The sequence below is a fragment of the Rhinatrema bivittatum genome, chromosome 1 (assembly GCF_901001135.1).
Source record: "Rhinatrema bivittatum chromosome 1, aRhiBiv1.1, whole genome shotgun sequence".
Lineage (NCBI taxonomy): Eukaryota > Metazoa > Chordata > Amphibia > Gymnophiona > Rhinatrematidae > Rhinatrema > Rhinatrema bivittatum.
The window spans coordinates 341,441,016-341,468,934 of record NC_042615.1 but is presented as its reverse complement, the minus strand read 5'-3'; the positions used below and the strand labels follow the sequence as shown (position 1 = coordinate 341,468,934).

At 47.6% G+C, this 27,919-nt stretch overlaps 1 protein-coding gene across 7 annotated transcripts in view; it reads left to right on the top strand.

The window, feature by feature from the left end:
* SEC31A (SEC31 homolog A, COPII coat complex component) overlaps window positions 1–21,914 on the top strand; it is a 236,320-nt gene extending 214,406 nt beyond the window's left edge. For 6 of the 7 annotated variants that reach the window (XM_029598987.1, XM_029599022.1, XM_029599015.1 and 3 more), the window contains 2 exons: window positions 673–744; window positions 20,551–21,914. In XM_029598987.1, the coding sequence (XP_029454847.1) occupies window positions 673–744; window positions 20,551–20,730 (252 nt within the window). In that variant the 3' untranslated portion in view covers window positions 20,731–21,914. The remainder of the gene's footprint in view (window positions 1–672; window positions 745–20,550) is intronic. The other variant, XM_029599030.1, reaches the window with a different exon arrangement.
* Window positions 21,915–27,919: the final 6,005 nt, after the last annotated feature.

Genomic DNA, 27,919 nt, shown 5'->3' with positions numbered 1-27,919 from the left:
GCAGCAATCGGCGCCTCCCCAATAGCCATGTGGCAGCAGTGACAGTGGCAGCAAGATTACTGACATCTGGGGATGGTGGCAGTACCAGTCGGGGGACCCCTTCCAAGCAGTGTGCAGAGGTTCAAAAGCAGCAGAGTCAGCCCAAGCTGACTACCATGAATGCTGCACACTCCTACCTCTCTCTGACAGCACACTGGTGAGGCATGGCTGACGTAGGGGCAGCCAGCAGCTCAACGGTATTAGACATCCCCTGAAAATAAGGCCTAGTGCATCTTTGGTAGCAAAAATTAATATAAGACACTGTCTTATTTTCGGGGAAACAGGGTCGTAGTTTGTGATCTATCTAATGTTTTGGGTGCTTGCCAGGTACTTGTGACTTGGATTGGCCACTGTTGGAAACAGGATACTTGGCATGATGGACCCTTGGTCTGATCCAGTATGGCATATCTTATGTTCTAGAGCCACCATCTATATTGATATGTTTGAACACAGTCTGTTGTGAAAGTGGTAAAACAAAACAGCACAAATGTATATAATGAAAATGTACCCAGGAATATGAATCAGCTGTTGTCATCACCTGCTGCAGTACAAATCAGACTTAAGATCCAGGTTAGCAGCAGAGACAGTATAGAAATACTGTGTGAAATAACATTTCTTTTTCTTCTCCCACAGCAAACCAAGAGGAAGTTAGATGATGCAAACAAACGTTTGGAGTCCCTGTATGATAAACTTAGGGAGCAGACAGTAAGTATAAAAATAGTGTTTTAAATTTTTGCCTAAGCCGTTGAGGTAAACAAGAGTCAGTACAATGATAAATAATTATTTTGAAATAGCTCAAAAGTGTTTTGTAAACATACTAAACTGACAGTTACCACTGTGTATGTTTGCTGAAATGAAACTGAGCCTATGTACTTGTTGACTCATTGTTTTAAACTATAGGTGTCATATATTGTATTGAAAGGGGAGTTCTCACAGGACAAGCAGGATGGTTGTCCTCACAAATGGGTGACATCGAGGATGGAGCCCACCACGGAAAACTTCTGTCAAAGTTTAAACAGAACTTTGACTGGCCCCTACTGGGCATGCCCAGCAAGGCACTGACCCTGCAGCCAGCAGGGGTCTCCCTTCAGTCTTCTTTTTTCCGCGCAGCAGTTGCCACGCGGTGAAAGGAGCTCTCTTACCACGTTCCTGACAGGAATTCGGTATTTTTCTTTCCGAAGAAAATTTGCCCCTCAGGGGTCTCCCTTCGACAAATTTTTGTCACCTCCGCGGAAACCGGTAAGTTTTTTGCCTTTTTTCTTCGACTACCGTCGAATTTGGCCCTCGAGGCCTGTTGGCAATTACCGAGCCCGCGACTAAATTTGGCCTTAAGCCATGGCGACGGGGTTCCGTCGATGCCCGGATTGTACCCGGACTATGTCAATCACAGACCCCCATAGGGTTTGTGTTTTGTGTTTGGGTAGTGAGCATGATGTCCTGACTTGCACCAAATGTGCCCTAATGACACCTAAGGGTCGCAAAGCCAGGATGGAGAAGATGGGGCTCCTCTTCCATGCACCCACCCCAACGCCATCGATAGCATCGACGTCATCGGAACCGGCACCGTCGAAGTTGCACCACCATCGTCAACCCTCCGGTGACCGTCCACCATCGATGACTTCTCGGCCGTCGACTCCTGTCCCCTCCCCGGATGGGCGAGGAGACCGGAAGGACAAGCATCGCCATCGACGGCACAAGTCTCGGCCTGTCGAGGATCCACAGTCATCGACCTCTGAACAAGCCGAGCCACCGACTAAGAGGCCTCGTTCAGACTTGGCACCGTCCACGTCTCGTTCGCAGGCATCGAGGAAACCCTCACCCTCTCGGGGTGTGGGAGCCGTGATCCCACCGGTTACGGTGGTCCCTCCGGCTCTGCCTCAGCCTCCCTCTCCCGTCGAGCCGGGTATTGTTACCCCTGGTCTCCGGGCAGAACTGGACCGGCTGGTCCAGGAGGCCATCGAGAAAGCGATGCAAAGATTCCAACCTCCATTGGCACCGTCTCCGGCACCGATTCCGGCACCGCCACCGGCATCGACCCCGGCACCGACTCCGCCACCGAGGAAGGAACCGACCACCGAACCTTTGGTGGAAGCGCTGGCATCGCTACTACAACGTATGGAGGCACTTGTACATGCCCTTCCATCGATGATTCCAGTAGCACCGACAGCGCCATCGTCTCCGACTGGATTTTCATCGGCGGGAGAAACACCGTTCCTGATTCCCCCTTCCGGGGTGGTCCCATCGGTGCCTTCTCGTATATCTCCACCGATTTATCCTTTGGCTCCATCGGTTCCAAGACCGGCACCGACTCCATCGGCAGCACCGAAACCCTCGATGCCGTTCCCAGTACCGATTGTACCACCGGTTCCTCCAAGGTTTCCTTCGATGCCTTCGGATCCTCAACCAGGTCCATCGGGGCTTCAACCCCCAAGTGATCCCTATGATACCTGGGGTGATGATACATCTTCTGACACAGATTTACCATCACCGCCTTCTCCTACAGAGAGTAGAAAAAGATCTCCTCCAGAGGATCTCTCCTTTATTAATTTTGTAAAGGAGATGTCCGAAATTGTACCTTTTCAGCTGCAATCTGAGACCGATGACAGACACCAGATGATGGAACTGCTTCAATTTTTGGACGCCCCAAAAATCATCGCTTCCATCCCCATTCACCAGGTGTTTCTCGATCTCTTAAAGAAAAACTGGGAATCTCCTTCATCTGTATCACCAGTTAACAAGAAGGCTGACTCCACATACCTCGTCCAGTCAGCACCAGGCTTTCAAAAGCCTCAACTGGATCATCGCTCTGTTGTGGTGGAGTCCGCACAAAGAAAAGCCAAGCGTCTCAAGCCACACTCCTCCACTCCGCCGGTCAAGGACAATAAATTCCTAGACAGTGTGGGACGGAAAGTGTACCATGGAGCTATGCTGATTTCTCGCATAGCCTCATATCAACTCTACATGACGCAATATAACAGAGCCATCCTTAAACAGATGCAAGATTTTGCTGACACTTTACCTGACCAATACCAGCCACAGCTTCAGGCCCTTCTTAACAAAGGGTTTGAAGCGGGGAAGCACGAGATCAGAACGGCTTATGACATCTTCGATGCCTCCACAAAGGTTTCAGCTACTGCCATCTCGGCCAGACGTTGGGCTTGGTTAAAGTCATCCAACCTTCGCCCAGAGGTCCAGGATCGTTTAGCGGATTTACCCTGCTTAGGGGACAATTTGTTTGGAGAACAAATTCAGCAAATAGTAGCTGAATTGAAAGATCACCACGAGACGTTGAAACAACTTTCTTCTGTTCCGTCTGAAGTTTCCTCCAAACAACCACTTAAGAAGGACTCTAAGAAGTCGTTCTTTCGGCCACGCCGTTACTACCCTCCATCGGCCAGGCCTCGTCCAGCTCGATCCTCTACTAGGCCTCAGCCGCGTCAGCCTAGGAAACAAAGGCCTACTGTAGCCCCTCCTCCTGGGCCTGCGGCTGGCCTTTGACTCCCCTGTAGGGAACACATGCCAAACCCCTCTTCCAGACATTCCTGTAGGAGGTCGACTGTACCATTTTCTACATCCTTGGTTGCAGATCACCTCAGATCAGTGGGTGCTAACAATTATCGCACAGGGTTACCACCTCAACTTCATAACTCTTCCGGCAGACTCCCCGCCTCTTCAAGCGTGGAGTCTATCCACCCATTTGGCTCAATTACAACAGGAAGTGTCTCTTCTTCTGCAATCAAATGCTATAGAACCCGTTCCTCCCTCTCAACGAGGCAAGGGATTCTATTCCAGATACTTCCTAATACCAAAGAAATCAGGGGGACTACGTCCCATTTTGGACCTTCGAGCCCTCAACAAATACCTTCAAAAAGAGAAGTTCAAAATGGTAACCCTAGGCGCGCTGCTCCCTCTGCTACAAAGAGGGGATTGGCTGTGCTCTCTCGACCTCAAGGACGCTTATACCCACATTGCGATCACACAATCCCATCGCAAATATCTGCGGTTTCTCGTAGGCCACGACCATTATCAATACCGTGTCCTACCTTTCGGTCTGGCTTCTGCCCCACGAGTCTTTACCAAATGTCTCGTAGTGGTAGCAGCATTCTTAAGGAAGGAAGGTGTCCACGTCTACCCCTACCTGGACGATTGGCTAATCAGGGCCTCCACCCAACAGATAGCTCAATCCTCCCTAAAATTGACAATTCAAAACACTCCTTTCCTTAGGGTTTCTTGTCAATTACGAGAAATCTTGCTTAGTCCCGTCTCAAACCTTATTCTTCATTGGAGCAGACTTGGACACCTTACAGGCAAAGGCTTACCTTCCTCTTCAAAGGGTCCACACCCTAATGTCCCTGGCTCGCCAGCTCCAGTCTCAGAACACTGCCACGGCTCGCCAGTTCCTCATTCTCCTAGGACACATGGCATCCTCGGTTCAAGTCACTCCCATGACCTGACTAGCCATGAGAGTAACACAATGGACTCTACGACACCAATGGATTCAAGCTTCTCAGCCTCTGTCCTCCATAGTCACAGTCACACAAGCGCTGCGCCTATCCTTAACCTGGTGGACGACTCAGGTCAACCTCCTTCAGGGCTTACCTTTTCTTCCACCGGATCCGCAAGTAATCCTAACCACCGACGCTTCTCACATCGGTTGGGGAGCCCATGTGGACGACTTTCAAACCCAAGGGTTATGGTCCAAAGAGGAAGCCGAACACCAGATCAATTTCCTGGAACTTCGAGCAATCCGCTATGCGCTCCGCACTTTCAAAGATCATCTCTTTCATCAGATAATCTTAATCCAGACGGACAACCAAGTAGCCATGTGGTACATAAACAAGCAGGGAGGCACAGGCTCCTTCCTTCTGTGTCAGGAAGCTGCGCAGATCTGGGCGGAAGCCCTCTCCCACTCCATGTACCTCAGGGCCACTTACCTGCCGGGAGTAGACAATGTATTGGCAGACCAGCTGAGCCGTGTCTTCCACCCACACGAGTGGTCACTCGATCCTCTGGTAGCGACCTCTCTGTTTCACAAGTGGGGTTCTCCCCGCATAGACCTCTTTGCGTCCCCTCAGAACCACAAAGTGGACGATTACTGCTCTCTCATTCGGAGCCAGCACTCTCGGCCGAGGGATGCATTCTCCCTCAAGTGGACAACCGGTCTGCTCTATGCATTCCCTCCACTCCCTCTTGTGTCAAAGACTTTCGTGAAGCTACGCCAGGACGGAGGAACCATGATCCTGATAGCACCTTACTGGCCACGCCAAGTATGGTTTCCAATACTCCAGGATCTCTCCATCCGCAGGCACATTCCTCTGGGAAAGGACCCGCATCTGCTCACTCAAAACGACGGATGCCTCCTCCATCCCAACCTCCAAGCCTTGTCCCGACGGCATGGATGTTGAAAGGTTAGTCCTTCAACCATTTAACCTTTCAGATTCCGTTTCTCGGGTCCTGATAGCTTCACGAAAGCCTTCCACAAGAAAGTCTTACTCATACAAATGGAAAAGGTACACATCATGGTGCACTTCTCAGTCCCTTGATCCCCTTTCCTGTCCAATCTCCAAATTCTTGGACTATTTATGGCATCTCTCTGAATCAGGTCTTAAAACCTCTTCTATCAGAATGCATGTCAGTGCGGTAGCCGCCTTCCATAAGGGTATTGGGGGTAATCCTATTTCAGTGCAACCCCTAGTAACACGCTTTCTTAAGGGCTTACTCCATCTAAAGCCACCCTTGCGTCCTCCGGCCCCATCCTGGGACCTTAACCTGGTTCTTGGTCGTCTAATGAAACCTCCTTTCGAACCTCTACACTCCTGTGACTTGAAATATCTCACTTGGAAAGTGTTATTCCTTTTGGCTGTTACTTCAGCTCGCAGGGTTAGTGAATTACAGGCCCTAGTTACCTATCCGCCTTACACTAAGCTCCTGCAGGACCGGGCGGTACTCCGCACTCACCCTAAATTTTTACCTAAGGTAGTTTCGGAGTTTCATATCAATCAATCTATCGTACTACCTATCTTTTTTCGCAGGCCCCACTCAAACTCTGGAGAGCAGACCCTGCATACCCTAGACTGTAAACGGGCTCTAGCTTTTTACCTAGACCGTACAGTTTCCCACAGGAAGAGCACTCAATTATTCGTCTCTTTCCATCCTAATAAGTTGGGACAACCTGTGGGTAAGCAGGCTCTTTCTTCCTGGTTGGCGGACTGCATTTCTTTTTGCTATGAGCAAGCTGGCATTCCTTTTCAAGACCGTGTTAAAGCACACTCTGTGAGGCCATGGCGACGTCAGTGGCACACCTTCGATCGGTGCCGCCTCCTGACATCTGCAAAGCTGCAACCTGGAGTTCTCTCCATACTTTTGCAGCCCATTATTGTTTGGACAAGGCTGGAAGACAGGACTCCATCTTCGGCCAGTCTGTCTTGCGTAACCTTTTTCCAACCTGATGTACCAACACCCTTCCACCTACCCGGTAGGGTGCGGATGCCCTTTCCCAAATTTCTCCTCAGTTGTTGTGCCTGCTGCACACCGTTGAGTACATTTGGTGCAGGTCGGGACATCCTCAGCTCGGTACTCACCCATTTGTGAGGACAACCATCCTGCTTGTCCTGTGAGAAAGCAAATGTTGCTTACCTGATGTAACAGGTGTTCTCACAGGACAGCAGGATGTTAGTCCTCACGAAACCCGCCGCCTCCCCGCGGTGTTGGGTTCGTTTATTGTACTTTCTAGGCACTGCCTGTAGCTTTGAAAATCAGACTGAAGGGAGACCCCTGCTGGCTGCAGGGTCAGTGCCTTGCTGGGCATGCCCAGTAGGGGCCAGTCAAAGTTCTGTTTAAACTTTGACAGAAGTTTTCCGTGGTGGGCTCCATCCTCGATGTCACCCATTTGTGAGGACTAACATCCTGCTGTCCTGTGAGAACACCTGTTACATCAGGTAAGCAACATTTGCTTTCTCACAGGACAAGCAGGATGGTAGTCCTCACATATGGGTGACATCACAGGATGGAGCCCAATCACGGAACACTTCTGTCAAAGTTTCCAGAACTTTGACTGGCCCCTACTGGGCATGCCCAGCATGGCACTAACCCTGCAGCCAGCAGTCTTCAGTCTTCTTTTTTCCGTGCAGCAGTAGCCACGCGGTTAAGGAGCTCTGCAGAGATTCCTGAACCAGAAATTTTCCTCACGGAATTACTAAAATTTAATTTACCCCACAGGGGTCCCTCCTTCAACTTTTTCAAGCCGTGGTACTCCGGTAAGTTTTTACCCGTTTTCCATCTATTACTGTCAAGTTTGGCCCTCGTGGCCTACTGGCCATTGACTCTACTGCGGCTCAATTTTTTCATGGCCATGGCGTCGGGGTTTTGCCGGTGCCCGGACTATAATCGCCCCATGTCCATCACAGACCCTCACAAAGTCTGTGTAATGTGTCTCAGATGTGAGCATGATGTCCTAACCTGCACCAAATGTGCCCTCAGGTCGCATGGCTAGAATGGAGAAGGTGGAACTTCTCTTCTGTGCTCAAACCCCGACACCATCTATTGCATCGACGTCGTCAGAACCGGCACCGTCAACTTCGCGCCAGCATTGACCTCCAGCCGGTGACCGTCCGGCTTCGACGACTTCTCTGCTTTTGACACCCTCTACTCCCCCTCAGGACTGAGGGGAACATGGAGATAAACATCACCACCGGCATCGAAAGTCTCGGACCATCGAGGGAGCGAAATCATCGACCTCGCAATCGTCCAAGCCGCCATCGAAGAAACCCCGTCCAGAAAAGGCACTGACCTTTTCGGTGACCAGGTCACCGAGGCAACCCTCACCTGACAGGGTATCGAGAGCCGCAACTCCGCCTTTAACGATGGTCCCTCCAGCTATGCCTCTGCCTCCTTCTTCTGTCTCGGAGCCGGGGCTGCTTGCTCCAAGTCTCTGAGAAGAACTGGACCGGATGGTTCAGGAGGCCATCGACAAGACGATGCATCGACTCCAGGTTCCTCTGGCACCAACACCAGTACCGATTGCAGAACCGACCACTGACCCGATTCCAGCAGCGTTGGCACTGCTGCACTCGAGGATGGAAGCGCTTATGGCCGTTTTTCCACCGATGGACCCCGGGTCACTGATGGCTCCGGTGCCCTCCCCGATTGCTTTGTCATCAGAAGGAGAAACACCGTTCCGCATCCCTCCATTGGGAGTTCTGCTGATGCCTCAGCCATTGATACCGATAAGTCCGGTGCCACCAATCCTCCCATTGGTGGCAACGCGTCCATCTGCACCACCGAGCCATCCATCGATGCCCTCTTCGGTGCCTCCAGTTATACCTTCGAGTCCTTCGGAGCCTCGACTAAGACCTTCAGGGATCCCACCGCCCCGTCCTCCTCTAGCCCCTAGAGGAGCAGGTACTGATCCCTACGACACCTGGACTGATGATTCTTCACCAGACACCGATGATTTGCCTTCACCACCTTCACCTACTGAAAGCAGAAAGCGTTCTCCTCCAGAGGACCTTTCCTTTATAAATTTTGTGAAGGAGATGTCTGAATTGGTTCCCTTTCAATTGCAGACTGAACAAGATGACAGGCATCATATGATGGAGCTGTTACAATTCCTGGATGCTCCCAAGGAAATAACCTCCATCCCTATCCACCAGATTCTTATGGACCTCCTCAAGAAAAACTGGGAACATCCTGGCTCCATTGCTCCAGTCCACAGAAAAGCTGACACTACCTATTTGGTGCAGTCAGCTCCGGGCTTTCATAAACCACAATTGGATCACCAATGTGTAGTGGTAGAATCTGCACAGAAGAGAGCAAAGAGGTCAAAGCCTCACACTTCTTTTCCCCCTGGCAAGGAACAGAAGTTTCTAGATGCCATTGGTCGCCGTGTCTTCCAGGGATCAATGCTCATCTCCAGAATTGCCTCTTATCAGCTCAATATGACCCAATATAATAGGGTCTTATTTTAAGCAGATACAAGACTTAACTAACTCCCTGCCTCAGCAATTTCAAGAGCAACTCCAAACCCTAGTAAACATGGGTTTTGAGGCAGGCAAGCATGAGATCAGATCATCTTACGATATCTTTGACACTGCTACCAGGGTATCTGCAGCTGCTGTCTCGGGAAGACGATGGGCCTGGCTCAAGTCTTCCGACCTTCGCCCTGAAGTGCAAGACAGATTATCCGACCTGCCTTGTGTAGGAGATAATCTGTTTGGCGATCAGATTCAACGAACAGTGGCGGAACTCAAGGACCATCATGAGACCCTAAGACAGCTCTCTGATGCCCTCTGAGTATTCTTCAAAACAGCCCTTCTGGAAGGACTCTAAGAATTCATTCTTCCGCCCGAAGTCCTACCCACCACCAACTAGAACCTGTTCTATGAGAGAGTTTCAAAAACTCCAGTCTCGTCAGACGCGAAAACAAAAACCGCAAGCAGCTCCTCAGCCGGGCCCTGCTTCCGGTTTTTGATTCCTGCATAGAGAGCAGCAGCCAGCTTCCATTGCCCCACATACCAGTGGAAGGTCGATTGTGCCATTTCAACAACAGGTGGCACTCAATCACCTCAGACCAGTGGGTCCTAGCAATAATTGCTCAAGGTTATCATCTGAACTTTCTCTCCATTCCACCGGACTCCCCACATCTACTGACGTGGAGAAAATCCGATCACGCCATCCTTCTGGAACAGGAGGTCTCCCTCCTCCTCCAGTCCAAAGCAATAGAACCAGTGCCCTACTCTCAGCACGGCCTAGGGTTCTATTCCCGGTACTTTCTAAACCCCAAAAAATCGGGAGGCGTTCATCCAATTCTGGATGTACGTGCCCTCAACAAGTACCTCCACCGAGGGAAGTTCAAAATAGTAACCTTGGGCTCTCCTCTTCCTATTCTACAAAGAGGAGACTGGCTTTGCTCTCTAGACCTCCAGGACGCATACACTCATATCGCAATATTTCCATCTCATCACAAATACCTGAGGTTTCTAGTAGGCCCCAAGCACTATCAGTACCAAGTGCTTCCATTCGGCTTCGCGTCTGCACCACAAGTCTTCACAAAATGCCTTGTCATAGTTGCAGCCTTCCTCAGGACTCAGGGTGTTCACGTCTACCCCTATCTAGACGATTGGTTAATTAGGGCTCCCACTCAGCAAGCTGCTCTGTCGTCCCTACATCTTACTTTACACACTCTAATTTCACTCTGATTTCTCGTCAACTACGACAAATCCTACTTAGTCCCATCTCAAACCTTATCGTTCATTGGGGCAGACTTGGACACCTTGCAGGCAAAGGCTTTTCTGCCTCGACCGCGAGCTCTCACATTCATGTCTTTTGCACACCAGCTGCAGCCTCAGCACTCCACTACTGCACACCACTTTCTCATCCTACTGGGACACATGCCGTCCTCAGTTCAGGACACCCCAATGGCCCGCTTGGCCATGAGAGTCATACAGTGGACTCTAAAGTCATAATGGACTCAATCCATTCAACCCCTGTTGACCGTTGTCCATGTAACCGACTCACTCTGTCAGTCTCTCGCCTGGTGGAGAAATCAGGTCAATCTCCTCCAAGGCTTTCCCTTCCAAGCTCCAGACCGTCAAACAACTCTCAACACCGATGCTTCCAACCTCGACTGGGGAGCCCACGTGGCCGATCTGCAGACACAAGGCTCTTGGTCTCCAGAGGAAGCCAAACACCAAATAAATTTCCTGGAGCTGCGAGCAATCAGATATGCTCTCAGGGTATTTCAGGATCGCCTCTCCAATCAAGTCATCCTGATCCAGACGGACAACCAGGTGGCCATGTGGTACATCAACAAACAGGGAGGGACGGGCTCCTACCTTCTGTGTCAGAAAGCTGCGCAGATATGGGCGGAGGTCTTCTCCCACTCGATGTATCTCACGGCCACCTACTTGCCGGGAGTGGACAATGTGTTGGCAGACAACCTGAGTCGCACCTTTCAACCGCACGAGTGGTCCCTCAACCCCTCAGTAGCAAACTCGATCTTCCAACAATGGGGTTATCCTCAATTAGACCTCTTTGCATCAGCTCAAAATCGCAAAGTAGACCACTTCTGCTCTCTCACTTGCAGCCAACGCTATCAGCCAAGAGATACGTTCTCCCTATCATGGGCAACCGGTCTCCTATATGCATTCCCTCCACTTCCACTTCTCTCAAAGACTTTCGTGAAGTTACGTCAGGACAAGGGAACCGTGATCCTGATAGCACCTCACTGGCCGTGCCAAGTGTGGTTTCCAATACTTCAGAATCTCTCCATCCACAGGCACATTCCCCTGGGAAAGGATCCGCTTTTAATCACTCAAAACGACGGGTGCCTTCGCCACCCCAATCTTCAAGCCTTGTCCCTGCCAGCATGAATGTTGAAAGGTTAATCCTTCAGCCACTTAACCTTTCTGAACTTGTTTCCCGTGTCCTGATTGCTTCACGGAAGCCTTCCACGAGGAAATCGTATTCTTACAAATAGACCAGGTTCACGTCATGGTGCTCTTCTCAATCCCTTGACCCTTTTACCTGTCCAATCACGAAGTTTCTGGACTATCTCTGGCACTTGTCAGAGTCAGGTCTAAAAACTTCTTCCATCAGGATGCATGTCAGTGCGGTAGGCGCCTTCCATAAAGGTATCAGGGATGTTCCCATATCAGTACAACCCCTTGTAACACATTTTTTGAAAGGCTTGCTTCACCTCAAGCCTCCTCTGCGTCCTCCGGCCCCTTCTTGGGTCCTCAACCTAGCTTTCGGTCAGCTCATGAAACCACCATTCAAGCTGCTTCAATCCTGTGACCTTCAATATCTCACATGGAAAATGATCTTCCTTTTGGCAATCACTTCCACTTGCAGAGTTAGTGAATTACAGGCTCTAGTTGCCTCTCTGCCTTACACTAAACTTCTGCAGGACCGGGCAGTACTCCGCACTCACCCTAAATTCTTACCTAAGGTAGTTTCGGTGTTTCATCTCAATCAATCCTTTATACTACCTACCTTTTTTCCCAGGCCCCATTCCAATCCAGGAGAGCTGGCTCTGCATACCCTTGACTGCAAACAGGCTCTAGTGTTCTACCTAGACCGTGGTGAAGACCAAAACTCTGAAGGATTTCAAAGAGGCGTGGGATAAATACTGTGGATCAATAAAGTCTAGAGGATGTGAATGAAGAGAAGAGGCATGGGGGTGGCTCGCGGGAATGACGGTACTACCTGGAGATGAATATCTTTATTCAATAAACATTCAACGGCAGGGGGGAATGAAAGAAGGATTTATATTCAAACAACCAACAAAGACTGAATTCACAGGCTGGATAAACAAGCGTGGGAGTAGCTGGCTTATTACAGCAGGTACTACCCCAAACCAATTAGCTGGATACTTCACTCAAATGCAGCTCCAGCACTGCTATCTACGATGGCGGGGGTGGAAGGGAATAGAACTAAAAAAGTTATTTAAAGGGACAAGAGTAACAGAAAAGTATGAAAAAAAAAAGTGTGAAAGCTTGCTGGGCCATTTGGTCTTCTTCTGCCGTCATTTCTATGTTTCTATGTTTTAAAAAAGGATTGGATAAGTTCTTGGAGGAGAAGTCCATTACCTGCTATTAATTAAGTTGACTTAGAAAATAGCCACTGCTATTACTAGCAACAGTAGCGTGGAATAGACTTAGTTTTTGGGTACTTGCCAGGTTCTTATGGCCTGGATTGGCCACTGTTGGAAACAGGATGCTGGTCTTGATGGACCCTTGGTCTGACCCAGTATGGCATGTTCTTATGTTCCTGCCCCACTTCATCTCTATTAGGCTATATAGGGTACCTTTCGGATTCTGATCTCCAGACATCCTCTGCACAGGTACACCTCAGTGCCATTTCAGCGTACCACCAGGGAGTAGGGGATGTCCTGATAACGGCCCAACCCCTTATGAGTCGGCTTATGGGCTTTCTACAACTTAAGCCTCCTCTACGATCACTGGTAACGGAATGGGACCTAAATGTAGTGCTCACAAAGCTCTTGCATTTCCCCGTTTGAGCCTCTGCATTCCTATGACATTAAAAATTATAACATGGAAAATTCTTTTCCTCGTAGCCATTACATCTGCTAAAAGGGTCAGTGAGTTACAAGCCCTTGTTGCATATTCACCCTACACTAGGTTCCTCCGTGACCGAGTGGTCCTCCGTACTCAGCCTAAATTTCTTCCTAAGGTGGACCCAGTCCCTCCCCTTACTCAGTCTATAGTCTGCCCACTCTTTTCCCAAGGCCTCACTCTCACCAGGGCGAGAGGTTTTTGCACACCTTGGACTGTAAGCATGCACTTGCATTCTATCTAGACCGCACTGCAGTCCAATGGAAATCCACCCAACTGTTTGTTTCTTTTGACAAAAACAAGCTGGGAGTTGCAGTGGGCAAACAACTCTCTCCAACTGGCTAGCAGACTGTATCGAATTCTGCTATGAGGAAGCAGGCCTTCCTCTCCAGGGGTGAGTGAAGGCACATTTTGTAAGGGCCATGGCAATGTTGGTAGCACACTATCGTTCAGTACCAATTGCTGACATCTGCTAAGCTGCGACATGGAGCTCTCTTCACACATTCGCAGCCCACTACTGCTTAGATAAGGAAGGCTGTCAAGACTCTGTCTTTGGACAATCTGTCTTGAAAATTGTTTTTCCAGTATAATGCCCAAACTCCTTCCACAACCACCTGCTGTGATTTCAGGCTGCCTCATCATTACCAATAGCACCCCAATTATTGTGCCTGTCGCACAAGTTGTCTGCTATTGGCCTGTTGTAATATGAGTCAGCCTGTAGCTTGCTAATCACCCATATGTGAGGACTACCATCCTACTTGTCCTGGGAGAAAGCAGAGCTGCGTACCTGTAACAGGTGTTCTCCCAGGACAGCAGGATGTAGTCCTCACGAAACCCACCCGCCACCCCGCGGAATTGGGTCCGCTGATGTTTTGTTTTATTTTTCGCTCGCACTTTTTTGCTATAAATGAGACTGAAGGGAGATACCTGTGGACACAGGGATCATGGCATGCTGGGCATGCTCCGCTTAATGACATCACCCATATGTGAGGACTACATCCGGCTGTCCTGGGAGAACACCTGTTACAGGTAAGCAACTCTGCTGACCTTAGGCTTTGAAAAGCATACCCTTGAAGAAAAGTAGTGCAGCTATATCAAGGTAGTATTTTTATTATAGGGTTTCTGTTTTTAGGTTTAAGATTTTATAAATTCAATATCTATTTTTAGGGATCTTTGTTTTTATTTTATTTGTCCTGGAAATTTCAGTTTTTATTATAATGAAGAAAAACACTGATAAATGCCCAGGGAAAATAAAATAACTGACAATGACTGTCCCTATTTATTTTTGTACTTATTTTGGAGTTAAAATTATAATAGTAATGGGGTTGTTCCCTCCCAGCAACCCATCCATTTCACTCTGCAAAGGCACATTTTTTTCTTACCCCCAACTCCAACGCTAGCCATCAGGTACAGCTATGTAGTGGAGCTGGTGGGAGGACAACGCATGGAGCCTGTCAACTGGTAAGATGTGCAGCTGAGGAGCTGTCAAAATAATATTTATTTATATACCATCATTCTGAACATACAATTTATTTATTTATTTATTTTTGGTTTTTATATACCGGAAGTTCCTGTATACAATACATATCACTCCGGTTCACATTTAACAGAGATAACTATCGCCGGGGAGGCGGTTTACATGGAACATATCGAATAAAACGGATAAACTATAGTAAAGTACAAACTCTTATGAAACAACTAGGGTCAACTTAGAACACAACTTTGAACATATAACTGACGCAATATAAGCAATAGATTATTGCTGTAAGAAGCTTTTAGCTCTTACAGCAATCATGGTGGTTTACAATAAAATAAAACAATCATGGTGTTTTATTTTAAAAAAAATAAAAAAACAATCATGGTGGTTTACAATAAAATAAAACAATCATGGTGTTTTATTTTAAAAAAAATAAAAAAACAATCATGGTGGTTTACAATAAAACAAAGCAATAAAACAATTATACTAAAACAATAAAATGTCATATTCACAAAAAAAATTCATAACATACATATTCTCATCAATTCTTTCAGCAACTCAGCTCTACCTTCTTTTTCTCAGTCAGCATATGCTATAGTACATAGCCAAGTTTTTAAATCTTTTCTGAAAAGCTTATCTCTCTGAATGTGTACATTTTCAGGCATTGTGTTCCACAGTTTTGAGCCAGGAATTGAAAGTGCTCTTTCTCTTACTTTGCTTAAGTGGGCTGAATGCAAAGATGGAACTTGAAGTAAACCCTTGTTAGCGGATCTCAGATTTCTGGATGGAACATACAGATGTAATGAAAAACTTAACCATTTCGTATTATTATGAAGGATGGAGAGTACTTTGTATTGTACTCTAAATTTCACTGGTAACCGATGAAGTGATTTTAAGACAGAAGTAATGTGATCATATCTCCTATTACCCGAAAGGATTCTTGCTGTTGTATTCTATACTGGCATCAGTAGCATGGGATGATCTTGGTGTTTGGGTACTTGCCAGGTTCTTGTGGCCTGGTTTGGCCTCTGTTGGAAACAGGATTCTGGGCTTGATGGACCCTTGGTCTGACCCAGCATGGCAGTTTCTTATGTTCTTATAGTAATTGCAGAGGCCGAATTGTATTAGCTGGCAGATCTAAAAATAGGCATTACATTAATCGAATTTGGTGAAAACAAGCATTTGAAGTACTGTCCTAAAGTCATCATGTGCAAGCAGAGGCTTTAAATATTTTAAGATGTTCAGTTTGTGGAAGCCTTTTCTTATTTTTTGTGTTGTGTTTTTTCATCAGTAAATTGCTGTCATTTAAGACACCAAGGTCACAGGCCTGATCAATCAGTTCTATTTTTATCAGGTTGTTCATTACAGAGATTGGTGAGGTAGTCGGAATTTTTCTATTTAACAATAAGATTTCTGTCTTTTGTGTGTTTTAAAAGGAATTCCATGTATTTTAACAGTTGCTTAAATGATGAAAGGTAAATGTCCAATTTTAATGAATGTTCAGTTGAAATATCTATTGGAATAAGAAACTGTACATCATCTGCGTAAACATAATAAATACCCATCCCTGATGTTAATCAGCACAGTGGTAGCATATATATATTAAAAAGTGTTGCAGAAAGTACAGAACTTTGTGGAAGTCCTATAACCATGTTAATTGTATCTGATAGTCTTCCTCCGAATACCTGATCTGGCTCACTGCTATGTGACCAAACAAGGGGGCCTGCTGCCAGGCATTACCATGCCCTCACCTTTGCTGTATTACCAGACATTTAGGCCCAACATGAAATGAGGTCATGCGGCTTTTGTTTGTTTACCCCCCAGTCCTGAAGGCCAGTGTAAAACCCATGTCCCGCCAATAAAATTGCACACCACTTGGGTACCCCACCCCTCATACTAGTTGCGACAATCAAGACCAACAACAAATAATTTGAGAAACTAGCTAAACATTGAAATCTCTCTGCACACAATGTACATTATAGTAAACATATATATAAACTTTTTTTTTTTTTAAACAGTCGAAGTTCACTCCACCCGCAAAGGTTTCAGTGCTTATTAGGTCTTTGAAATTAACCTTCTGTACTAGGGTGGGCAGGAGGGGAACGCTGCACTGGATAAAAAAGGGGGAAGGTCAGGGCGAACGGCTCTTTAAATTCTGGCCACGTCATCAAAAGCTGCCAGGCCCTCCTCCATCAGGCCGCGTGTTCGGTCATGTCATCGCATCCCTCTCGAAGATGTGTGCCTTGCTGCGTACAGTGGGAGGGAGTGAAAGCCACGCGTACCATGCCAAGCTAGCTACTGGCTCTGGGCATCTGGCTCAGGCCCATGTTCTGATCCATGCAGCGGCAATGAATGCGTCGATCTTGGCCCCTGACCCCACACACACACACACACCTATGCTTAGATGACAAATCACTGAAAATGTGCACACTATTATTTAGGTGTAAAGTCCACGGCCAGATTTATTAATTAATTTCAAGTTGGCAACACCTGCTATCCTAACATATTCGAGCCTGACACCTTTAACTAACCAAGTTGCCCCTATTTCAGCCGCCCACCATGTGGCTGGCAAGGCAACAGCGATGTTTGGCCCATCGTGTTACCAAGCAAGGGGGCCCTTGCCTTTGTTGCATTGTCATCTGTGTAGGCCCAACATGAAATGAGGCAATGCAGCCATTATTTTTCTATGCCCAGTACTGAAAGCCAGTGTAAAACCCTGTCTGTTGTCCTAGGGCAATCAGTCTCCCTGTCTGCCCGCTGATTGATTGTAGACGGCACATTGGTGGCTGGAGCTGGGTTAACAGTTATCTGAGGCCCGTGCTTTGCATCATGTGGTGCACTGCCTTTGTGCCATTGAGAGGGTCTGGCACATGGCTCCCATGCATGGGGTGTGTAGAGGTAGGCTGCCAGGTAAATGGGGTGCATGGTCAGCCATTGCTGTGATATGTACAGTGGTGGAAGGTGTATGCTCGCTAGACCACCTGCACCCCACAGTACCCCTGTGGGCAGTTGGATGCTGCCATAATAGGTGCCCACTTGGTGTCCATGCCACGGTCCCATCCATGGTGCCGGGCCACTCAGATTATAATATACTGCACCCTCATATGCCCACGCTGCGGGGTGTCCACCCACCGCCTGGTAACCGATCTTCTTCCTTTGCTGCAGGGACAGGCAACTGCTATGATGTGCCAGTGCCTCCCTCTACCTGCTGCTGTGGGCCATCCTTCCTCCCTTTGTCTGCTGTAGTCTGATTCAAAGGCCGGGATGAATCTGTGCTCTCTGGCATGGCTGCTGAGTGTTTACCAAAGAAAAGGAAATGGCTATGAACCCAAGACAGAATACAGAGGCATAAATGATTGTATATAGGTTTGTGGTAATTTCACAGGGGAGGAAATACTTGACGTACTTACACAAATGAGAAAAATTCTTCAGAGGGATAGCCGTGTTAGTCTGGTGTAGCAAAAATAGCAAGAAGCAGGTGGTGCCTTATGGACCGGGATGGCCAACTCCAGTCCTTGAGAGCCACAAACGTGCCAGGTTTTCAAGATATCCACAATGAATATGATTGAGATAGATTTGCATATAATGGAGACACTGCATGCAAATCTATTTCATGCATATTCATTATAGATATCACGAAAATGTATCCTGTTTGTGGCTCTCGAGCACCGGAGTTGGCCACCCTTGTTATAGATTAACCAGTTTATTAAGGCATGAGCTTTTGAAGATAGTCCACTTTGTCAGATGCCAGAGGCAGTGAGAATAGGCAATGATGGCAGGAAAAAAGCCAACCCTGTCCTAGAGGCAGTTTGGTTTTCAGATTTGTAATGAATATACGTGAAATAGATTTGCATACATTGGAAACCCAGTGCATACAAACCTCTATCATGCATATTCATTGTGACCATTCAGAAAACTAGGACACGGTTGAGAACTACTGCCTTAATGGAAACTGAGCAGACTGAGTGGGCCATATGGTCCTTAACTGTCATCATCTACTATGTTACTATGTCTCTGTGTGTTCTGATTCATGCCAGAAGCTATGTATTCTACATTGCGGCAGATGGTGGTGTCATTGTTGGTGCTGTATTGTTTGAGATTGTACCTGCAGTGACATCACATTCTACCAATCGATATAGGTCTAGACTTGGTTATCCCTACTAGTTTGTGTAGTTTGGTTGAAAGGTTATTAGCGTATATATCTTAACTTTCAAACTAGTAATATTTCGGCAGTTTTGTGGTGATATAAAGGAAGGAAGAAAATCCACAGTGCTTTGGTTTGTTTATATGTCCAGTTAAAATTATGCTTCCTAACAAAATGGCGGTAACTGGGAAAATCTCAGCATCTATCCATTAGAATCTCAGCAGATCTGTATTAATAGCAATATTTAAGTTCCTGGAACTTGCACAAATGGTTCTTGCTTCTGTAGTAAATTTGTTTTGTTGTTTGTAAATGGTCACACATTTCAAATTCTATAGTAAATACTTTCAGCCTGTAAAGTGAAAGAGCTTGCAGAGGACAGTGAATGAGCTCAGTCATGTGTGACAAAATAGTCTCTCCTCATAGGTGAGATCTCTATCTTAGCTGGAGCCATTCTTCTAAGAACAAGAAAGAGTAACCTGGTTACCAGTTATATTTTATTATTTTGTACTTATAGACCACGTTCTTGTAATGAACAACCTGTAGCGGTTTATAGTGATTAAAAATATAATAGTCATTACATCAAATACAGAATATTTTGTACAAGTATATCAGAAGGCCTTATAGGATATGAGAGACATTTTCAAGTTTAGAATTCTGGAAAAGATAAAATACCCTTTCCTCTGAACTATGAGCCTTCTTTCCAATTCTAATAATGACCCTTTATCCTTCCCACAATTCTTTATACCACAGGTGACCATTTCTTTTAGTAGCGTTCTTTTGTGATACTTATCCAGTATAATTCATAAGAGGATATTTAGTAACATTGACCATAAGGGGTACAGCCTATCAATGTTACTTAAAAAAAAAAAACAATTGCATTCGGGCTAGTCTGGTGACTCAGTGGCAGTGCAGAACAATACCTTGTGGAAAACCTGGATTCAGTTTCCAAGTTTAGGTCTGCCACCCCCTGGGCCAGCCAGGGCTGAGGATGTTGTAAAGTAGGGGTGGCCAACTCTGGTCCTTGAGAGCCACAAATAGGCCAGGTTTTCAGGTTGTCCATAATGAATATGCATGGGATAGATTTGCATACAGTAGAGGCAGTGTTTGCACATCTATCTTGTGCATATTCATTGTAGATATCTTGAAAACAAGACCTGTTAGTTGGTTCTCAAGGACTGGAGTAAGCCACCCCTGCTGCAGAAGGAGTCTTAGTTATCACAACAACACTAGTAGTCAGATTTAGAGACCATAATTGCAGAGTTCTGGAAGGATCCCTGGTGCTTATCCGCAGCTGAGAAATGCCTGTGCATGATGGCTAGGTGAGTTGGGTGGGAATACAAAGTGATGGGAAATCTCCAGGTTGGTACAAATGAAGGTTCCTGGAATCAGATCCCAACTAATATCTAGTTCAGGGGTGGGCAGTTCCGGTCCTCGAGGGCCACAAACCAGTCTGGTTTTCAGGATATCCCTAATGAATATGCATGAGAGAGATTTGCATGCACTCTGCCTCAGTTGTATGCAAATCTATGTCATGCATATTCATTAGGATATCCTAAAACCTCGACAGGTTTGTGGCCCTCGAGGACTAGAATTGCCCACCCCTGAATTGAATTGGAAGCCCAAATGAGCAGTAAGAAACTGCCTGGCCCAAACTTCCACCCTCCGCACCATTCCAAAAATAAAAAACACCATATTTTTCAAATGGGGCTGTTGGGGACTTAGCTGTCTCATCCATTTGATTGGTTAAAAAAACAAACTGTTGTTGGGTGTGCTTTTGTCTTTACCCTTACACTTTTTTTTTTTGCTTTTTATTTCAGCTCTCTCCTACAATAATCAATGGCTTACATAATATTGCAAGGAGCATCGAGGCTCGAAACTACGTGGAAGGGCTGAACATTCATACCCATATAGTGAGCACTAGTAACTTCAGCGAGACATCTGCTTTCATGCCTGTACTCAAAGTAGTTCTCACCCAAGCCAACAAACTGGGTGTCTGAGGTGACACTTCACAACCCCCCAACAATGCGTTCCAGTGAGGGTGCTAGTGCATTTCTGCACCATTGGCAAAAAGCAGACCAAGCACCAGTTCTATTTGCATGTTTTAAATATAGAGCCTGTTAATGACATTGCCCTATTTTCTGCATATTGACTACAAGCCTAGGTGCATTTTACAAAGTATTTTATTACCTGGGATAAAACTTCTCCACATATTACCATATTGTTTTCTTTTTCCTTTTTTTTTTTTTGGGGGGGGGGGGGGAAATAGGCAGAGAGAATTAATTTTGACGCTTTCTCACAGGAGTAGTGCCTCAAAATGTTTTTTTCTTGCACATGACAACAGGAATGAACATCACTCTTAAGCCTGAGAGCCCATCCTCTGTCTCCACCTTTGATTCTGCATGCAGTATTACTGTATGCCTTCATCAGTTTGCATCTTGCCTCAAGATGGTATCCATATAATCATGCTGCATGGAACTCAGTGTTTGCTACTTCCTTTCCACCTTCTCTTCATGCAAGTGTAATAAGATCCTTTGTGTGCAAGGGGGCGTAACTGATCCATCTGGTTCTGCTCTAAAGAAACAGCAAGTTGTTCTAGAAGAGTAATACTTTACTCTGCTTTCCACCAGTAATTTTATATGCTGTCAATATAGCTATCCAAGTCCAAACCTCTCTATGACATGGGTCCTTGAGTCAGGAATGGAAACCCAGGTCTTTGACTTTTGTGAGCTGGCCTGATGCCCAGAGGTTAGCACTCTCCCTATAGATGACTGTATTCTGCACAGTACACTGCATTGCCCATTAACAGAAACACATTGTTCTTAGCAAACATTTAATGCATTTTTTTTAATGCAGTGGTACAAAACTAAAGAAGATAAATATATATTGCTGTGTGTAAAGCAGAGCTAAAGTAAAGTTCCTTATAAACATGACAGCTCTATTAAAATATGTGCTTTCACCGTGAAGTGTTTCCAGTTTTTAATTTTCATAAGTCTGCACCACAGTATATTCAGAATAAGATGTGCTTTGTTTTGCACATTGTTTTTGTAGCCTCACTAGATTCTGTGTTTTTCTTTTTATCTTATGTTGCTATACGATGCCTAATTGGGCACCAGGAAAAAAGATAGGAAATGGGAAAGAAAAGCTAATGCAATATTTTAAATAAACATTTTAATTTATTAAAGTGTGTCTTCTTATAATTAAAATGTTGAACGGGCAAATGAATGATTGCTTTTTAACCTCACATTTAGAACCCAGAGAGGGAAGTTTTCAGTCATTTCTATGAGTTTTCAGTCATTTCCTCTTCATTCAGACAGACTATTTATTTATTTATTTAAAATCTTTTCTATACCGTCGTTAAGTAGAATACCATCACAACGGTTTACATCATTGAAAAGCTGTATAAATTAATTCAATCTATAGGAAGTGCTATTAAGTTCCGGTGGCATAGTTACGTAATATAAACTATTTGCAAAAGTTAAAGATCTTGTCCAGATGAATGAGTTATCTCCACCTACCAGCGGATGAAGACACAGAACAACAGGTTTGCTTATGTCACTCCTTGTATGCATCCGTGCTGACCTCAGCTTGCCAGCATTTTCTGTCTCCAACAGATAGTATTCAAGAATCCCGTGCTGTGGTTAACAGCCTATTAGACTGGATGAACAGGAAAATAAGGCACAGGCAGCTCCTGGGGTAAAATATATATCTCCCTCCCTTAGTTGAACATAGACCTGGCATGGATTGATAGTTGTAGGCAGCTCCCGAGGTGACAGTCTACGTTCCCTCCCTCTGTTGAGCATAGCCCTGAATCAGGTTGGTTATTGGCTGGGCTGGATTTAAGATTATGGCGCCCATAGGCAGAGTTCCAGGGGTGAGAGATTTTGCCTCCAGAAATCAGATAACAGCAGAGGAATATCAGTTTCCTGGTGTGTAGCCAGATGGACTCAGAACGAATGGGTATAGTATGCTCGTGTTAGCAGTTGGAGACGGATCTGACGTCAGCACGGGTATATATACCCCCACAGGAAGCGTAGCAACTCAGTAATTTCCATCTCCAAAGCAGTTTGGAGAGCCTGCACGCTCGCTGAGCATGTTTCCAATCTACTTTCTACTTTCTTCTTACTAAATTTCTACTGCGACATCGAGCCCCGCACTCCTGCGGTGATACCCTTGGGGTCCCTCCCCCAGTCGAGTTTCCCGGGGTGATTTCCGCGATCCCCCGGAGGTGTAAGACCTCGGTCCGGTGGCCGAATTGCGGCAGGGACGTAGCCCCCGGGCGAGGCTCGGGCGTGGCGAGCGAGGCGCCTCAATCCCGGCGTGGACGAGGCAGCGGGTGCATATCCTCAAACGCGGCGGTGAAGGTACTTGCCCTCTCCCCCCGCAGCCGGAGACCGCCCGGGTTCCAGCCGGGAATCGCCGAGGATCAGGTAAGGTGTACATCTCTTACTTTTGGTCTCCGAGGATCGGTGGCGTGGCCTGTAGGCGGCACACCGTGGAGGGCGCCATCTTCTTGGCCTTGTTCAGGTATTGAGCGCCCATGATAGGCGCCTGTCTATGACTAAACGGCCCATCCAGTCTGCCCAGCAAGCTTCACACTTCTTTTTTCTCATACTTATCTGTTTCTCTTGGCTCTTAGTAACCTTAGGTTCTATTTCCCTTTCACCCCCACCATTAATATAGAGAGCAGTGATGGAGCTGCTTCCAAGTGAAAGATTAAGTTGATTTCTGCCGTCATTTTCTATGTTTCTATGTTTCTATATGCATCGTTGTGCCGCTTATTGCTGTGAGCATATTGCATACCATTGTGCGTATATGGCTGCCGCTTATTGCTGAGAGCTGCATATTGCTGAGAGCCTATTGGATATTATTGAGCGTATATAACTGCCGCATAATATTAAGCGCCTGTTGTATTAAGCGCCTGTTCTGTTCAGCGTATATTGCTGTCGCATAGTGTTAAGCGCCTGTTCTATTGGGCGCCTGTGGTATTCAGCGTATATTGCTGCCGCATATTATTGTGCGCCTGTTATATTAAGCGTATATTGCTGCTGCTTATTATTGTGCGCCTGTTATAAGCGTATATTGCTGCCGCATATTATTGTGCGCCTGTTATATTAAGCGTATATTGCTGCCACTTATTATTGTGCGCCTGTTATATTAAGCGTATATTGCTGCCGAATATTATTGTGCGCCTGTTATATTAAGCGTATATTGCTGCCGCATATTATTGTGCGCCTTTTATACGTGTATATTGCTGCCGCATATTATTGTGCGCCGGTTATAAGCGTATATTGCTGCCGCATATCATTAAGCACATACTTTTCAATGGAACAGAACGCCTCAGCGCCTTCAGCGGAGGCACCTCCCGCCTCCGGCATTACAGCCCTCAGCCTCTGCTCCGCATGCCAGCTTAGAGCCACGCACAGTGAAGAGCCAGACTCCCTGTGTGCCCAATGTGAGGAGGCCTTGGGACACTCGGGCCAGGACCAGTCTAAGCCATGGTTTGCTGACAGTTCCCCAGGGGCTACCCCGGATTTAGCGGGCAGTCTCGACCAACCTGGAATCCCAGGGGACCTAGTACCCGGCGGTTAGAGACCGCTTCCATTTCCTGGGTGGATCTCTTTAAGGGAATTCATGCTTTTGTCCAGATGCAACCAGCTTCCCATTCAGGCCCTGCTGTTCCTGCAGCTGCGGTTGCGGCTCCAGCGGATCCTGTTCCTGGACCTTCACACCCTTATCGTGGGCAGGATCTCCCGCCTCCAGACAGTCCGGATCAGGCGGACCCTGATGTTTCACCGGACGAGTCTGAACCCCCGGACGAGGGGGAACTTCCCTCCGGGATTGAGCCATACAGAACCATGAGGAGGTTCTTCCCTAAAGAGGATCTCTCCGACCTGGTGTCTCAGTGCCTGGCGGAGTTGGATATTACAGGTCCCAGCGCTACGGTACCCTCTGCGCAGAACCCCCTGCTGGAAGGTCTTCATCCTACAGCCCGCCATTTTCCATTTTTGCAAGCCGCACAACAACTGATAGACTTAGAATGAGCGGCACCAGCGGCCTCATTCAAAGGGGGTCGGACCCTGACAGGTATGTACCCCCTGGCACCGGCTATCCAGGATCTACTGGCGTGCCCTCAGGTGGATGCCTTGATTAGCGCTGTGGTCAAGCGCACTACCATTCCAGTTGAAGGGGGGGCGGCCCTCAAGGAGCCTCATGACCGGCGACTGGACGCCATCCTGAAACAGACCTTTGAGGTGGCAGCTCTATCTTTGCGGATCGCAACCTGCTGCACAGTGGTGACGCGTTCCTGTTTGTCACAGGTCAGGAACAATGCTCCGGCAGCAGACATGGAGTCTGCTCTCTCGTTCCTCATGGATGCTGCATCAGACCTAGTCCGGACCACAGTCAAGGGGATTTTATCCTCCGTAGCCGCCAGGCGGCACCTCTGGATCCAGAATTGGTTGGCCGATGCTCCTTCGAAGACACGCCTCACCAGAATGCCCTTTAGGGGCTCTTTCCTGTTTGGCAGCGACCTGGATAGACTGGCCGGCACATGGGGCGCCTCTCCAGTACCTCGACTGCCGGAAGATCGGTTCAGAAGGAACCAGCGTGCCTTTCCAAGGCCCTCCGACAGGTGTCCCTAGAGATAGCCCCGCTGATGGCTTGGGCAGAAGCACATCTTCAGGACATCTCCTCCGTCCACATTGCCGGGAAGGACAACACCACGGCAGACTTCCTCAGCAGAGAAAGCCTAAATCCGGGAGAGTGGCAGCTGTCACCCACAGCCTTCCAGACGATTGTGGATCACTGGGGGATTCCGGACATGGACTTGCTGGCAGACAAGTCCAGTGCTCAAGTACCCAGATACTTCAGCCGCAAGCGCGATCCGTTCTCACATGGAATCGATGCCCTGGTTCAGCCATGGCTTCCAGGGACTGCTATACGCCTTTCCTCCGTGGCCTCTGCTGGGCGCCATCATCCACAAGATTCGGAAGCACTGGGGCCTAGTTCTTCTGGTGGCACCGGACTGGCCAAGAAGACCCTGGTACGCGGACATGAGAAGACTACTGGCAGGGGAGCCTCTTCCCCTGCCGCCTCTCCGGGATCTTCTACGCCAAGGTCCCATCCTTCACGAGGATCCAGTTCAATTCTCTCTTACGGTCTGGCCATTGAGAGGGCTAGACTGAAGAAAAGAGGTTACTCGGAGCCCTTGATAGATACACTCCTCCGAGCTCGCAAGTTTTCCACATCCCTCACCTACGTAAGGATCTGGAGAGTATTTGAAGCATGGTGCGACACTCATGGCACCAATCCACATGCGGCCATAATCCCTATTGTGTTGGATTTCCTGCAAGATGGACTTCAGAAAGGTCTCTCCCTCAGCTCCATCAAGGTTCAGGAGGCTGCGCTGTCTTGCTACGGTCCCAGGAGGGATGACAAGACCATTGCCAAGCACGCAGATGTTTCTCGCTTCCTGAAAGGAGTCAAGCATATTCGGCCACCGCTGAAGTGGCCTGTGCCCTTATGGAACCTCAATCTTGTTTTGGATTTCCTCGCGGGATCCACCTTCAGACCCCTTCGGGGGCTGTCTCTCCGTTCTCTCACCTTGAAGATGGTGTTCTTGCTGGCTGTATGTTCAGCACGCCACATCTCAGAGCTACAAGCACTGTCCTGCAGTGATCCATTTCTCAGAATCACTCCTGAGGCTATCCATCTTCGTACAGTTCCCTCCTTTCTACCTAAAGTGGTTTCACAGTTTCATCTTAACCAAACCATATCCTTGCCTACCACGGCGGGTTTGCAGAAATCAGAAGAAGGGCGTTTATTACGCCATCTCGACATTGGCAGATTGCTGACAAGATATCTGGAAGTGACACAAGACATACGAAAGACGGACCATCTGTTCGTCCTACACAGCGGGAAGAAACAAGGTGAAGCGGCCTCTCGGCCTACCATCGCCTGCTGGATTAAAGAAGTTATCCGAGCAGCTTACGTAGAGGCTGGGAAGTCTCCGCCTCTACGGGTCAAGGCTCATTCTACCAGAGCACAAGCGGCATCCTGGGCAGAATCCAGGATGCTGTCGCCTGCAGAAATAGGTAAAGCAGCGACTTGGTCCTCCCTCCATACCTTCTCCAGATTCTACTGTCTGGACGTCCAGGCCAGGGAGGACACAGCATTTGCAAGGGCGGTACTACACGGTCCTCAGGCAGCCTCCTGCCCAGGCGGGGAGTAAAGCTTTTGTACATCCCATTCGTTCTGAGTCCATCTGGCTACACGCCAGGAAATGTTGCGATTACTTACCTGATAATCTCCTTTTCCTTAGTGTAGACAGATGGACTTAGCATCCCGCCCAGCTGCCTGTATACATGAGTTTCACCGATTCAAGGTAAGCCATGTCATCTGTTTACATGAGAGCATCCCCTTTGCCAGGTGTCGCCGCCTTCCGGTTGGGAATGCTGGTGGTCTCCAGCTACTATCAATCGGTCAAGGGAATCCTGTTTCACTATTTCACTGAGCGTCAGTACACACATCCATAACAGCTTTTGCAAGGAAGATTACTGAGTTGCTACGCTTCCTGTGGAGATATATATATACCCATGCTGACGTCAGATCCGTCTCCAACTGCTAGCACGAGCATACTATGCCATTCGTTCTGAGTCCATCTGTCTACACTAAGGAAAAGGAGATTATCAGGTAAGTAATCTCAACATTTCAAATGACATTTGAAATGACAGGTACCAGGAAGTGGACGGTTCTCCTATGCTCGGGATTGCCAGTTCTCTCTACCCTCCTCCCAAAGCAACGAAAAGTGAAAAAGGAGAAAAGCGAAATGACATGTGAAGTGTAACTTACTTTTCTTGCAGCCCTCCTCCGGAGATGCACCGCAACTCCCCTGCCTCCCAGGGGCTGCCCTCTGCCTCCCAGGGGCAGCCGGCGGTGAAAGCGGCCCCGCCGGCGAAGATGGATGCCTGCACGGGTCCTCTGACACGATCGCTCCCGGGATAATCCTTTACTGAGCTGCGGCCACTTCTCCTGGGTGCATTCAGCCTGTGCGTGCAATTTGGCCGCTCAAGGCGTGACGTCACTACGTTTGGCGTCACGACATGGGTGCTCAAGGCAGTGCATTAGCGAACGCCAACGTCACACGCCGTGACGCCAAACGTAGTGACGTCACGCCTTGAGCGGCAA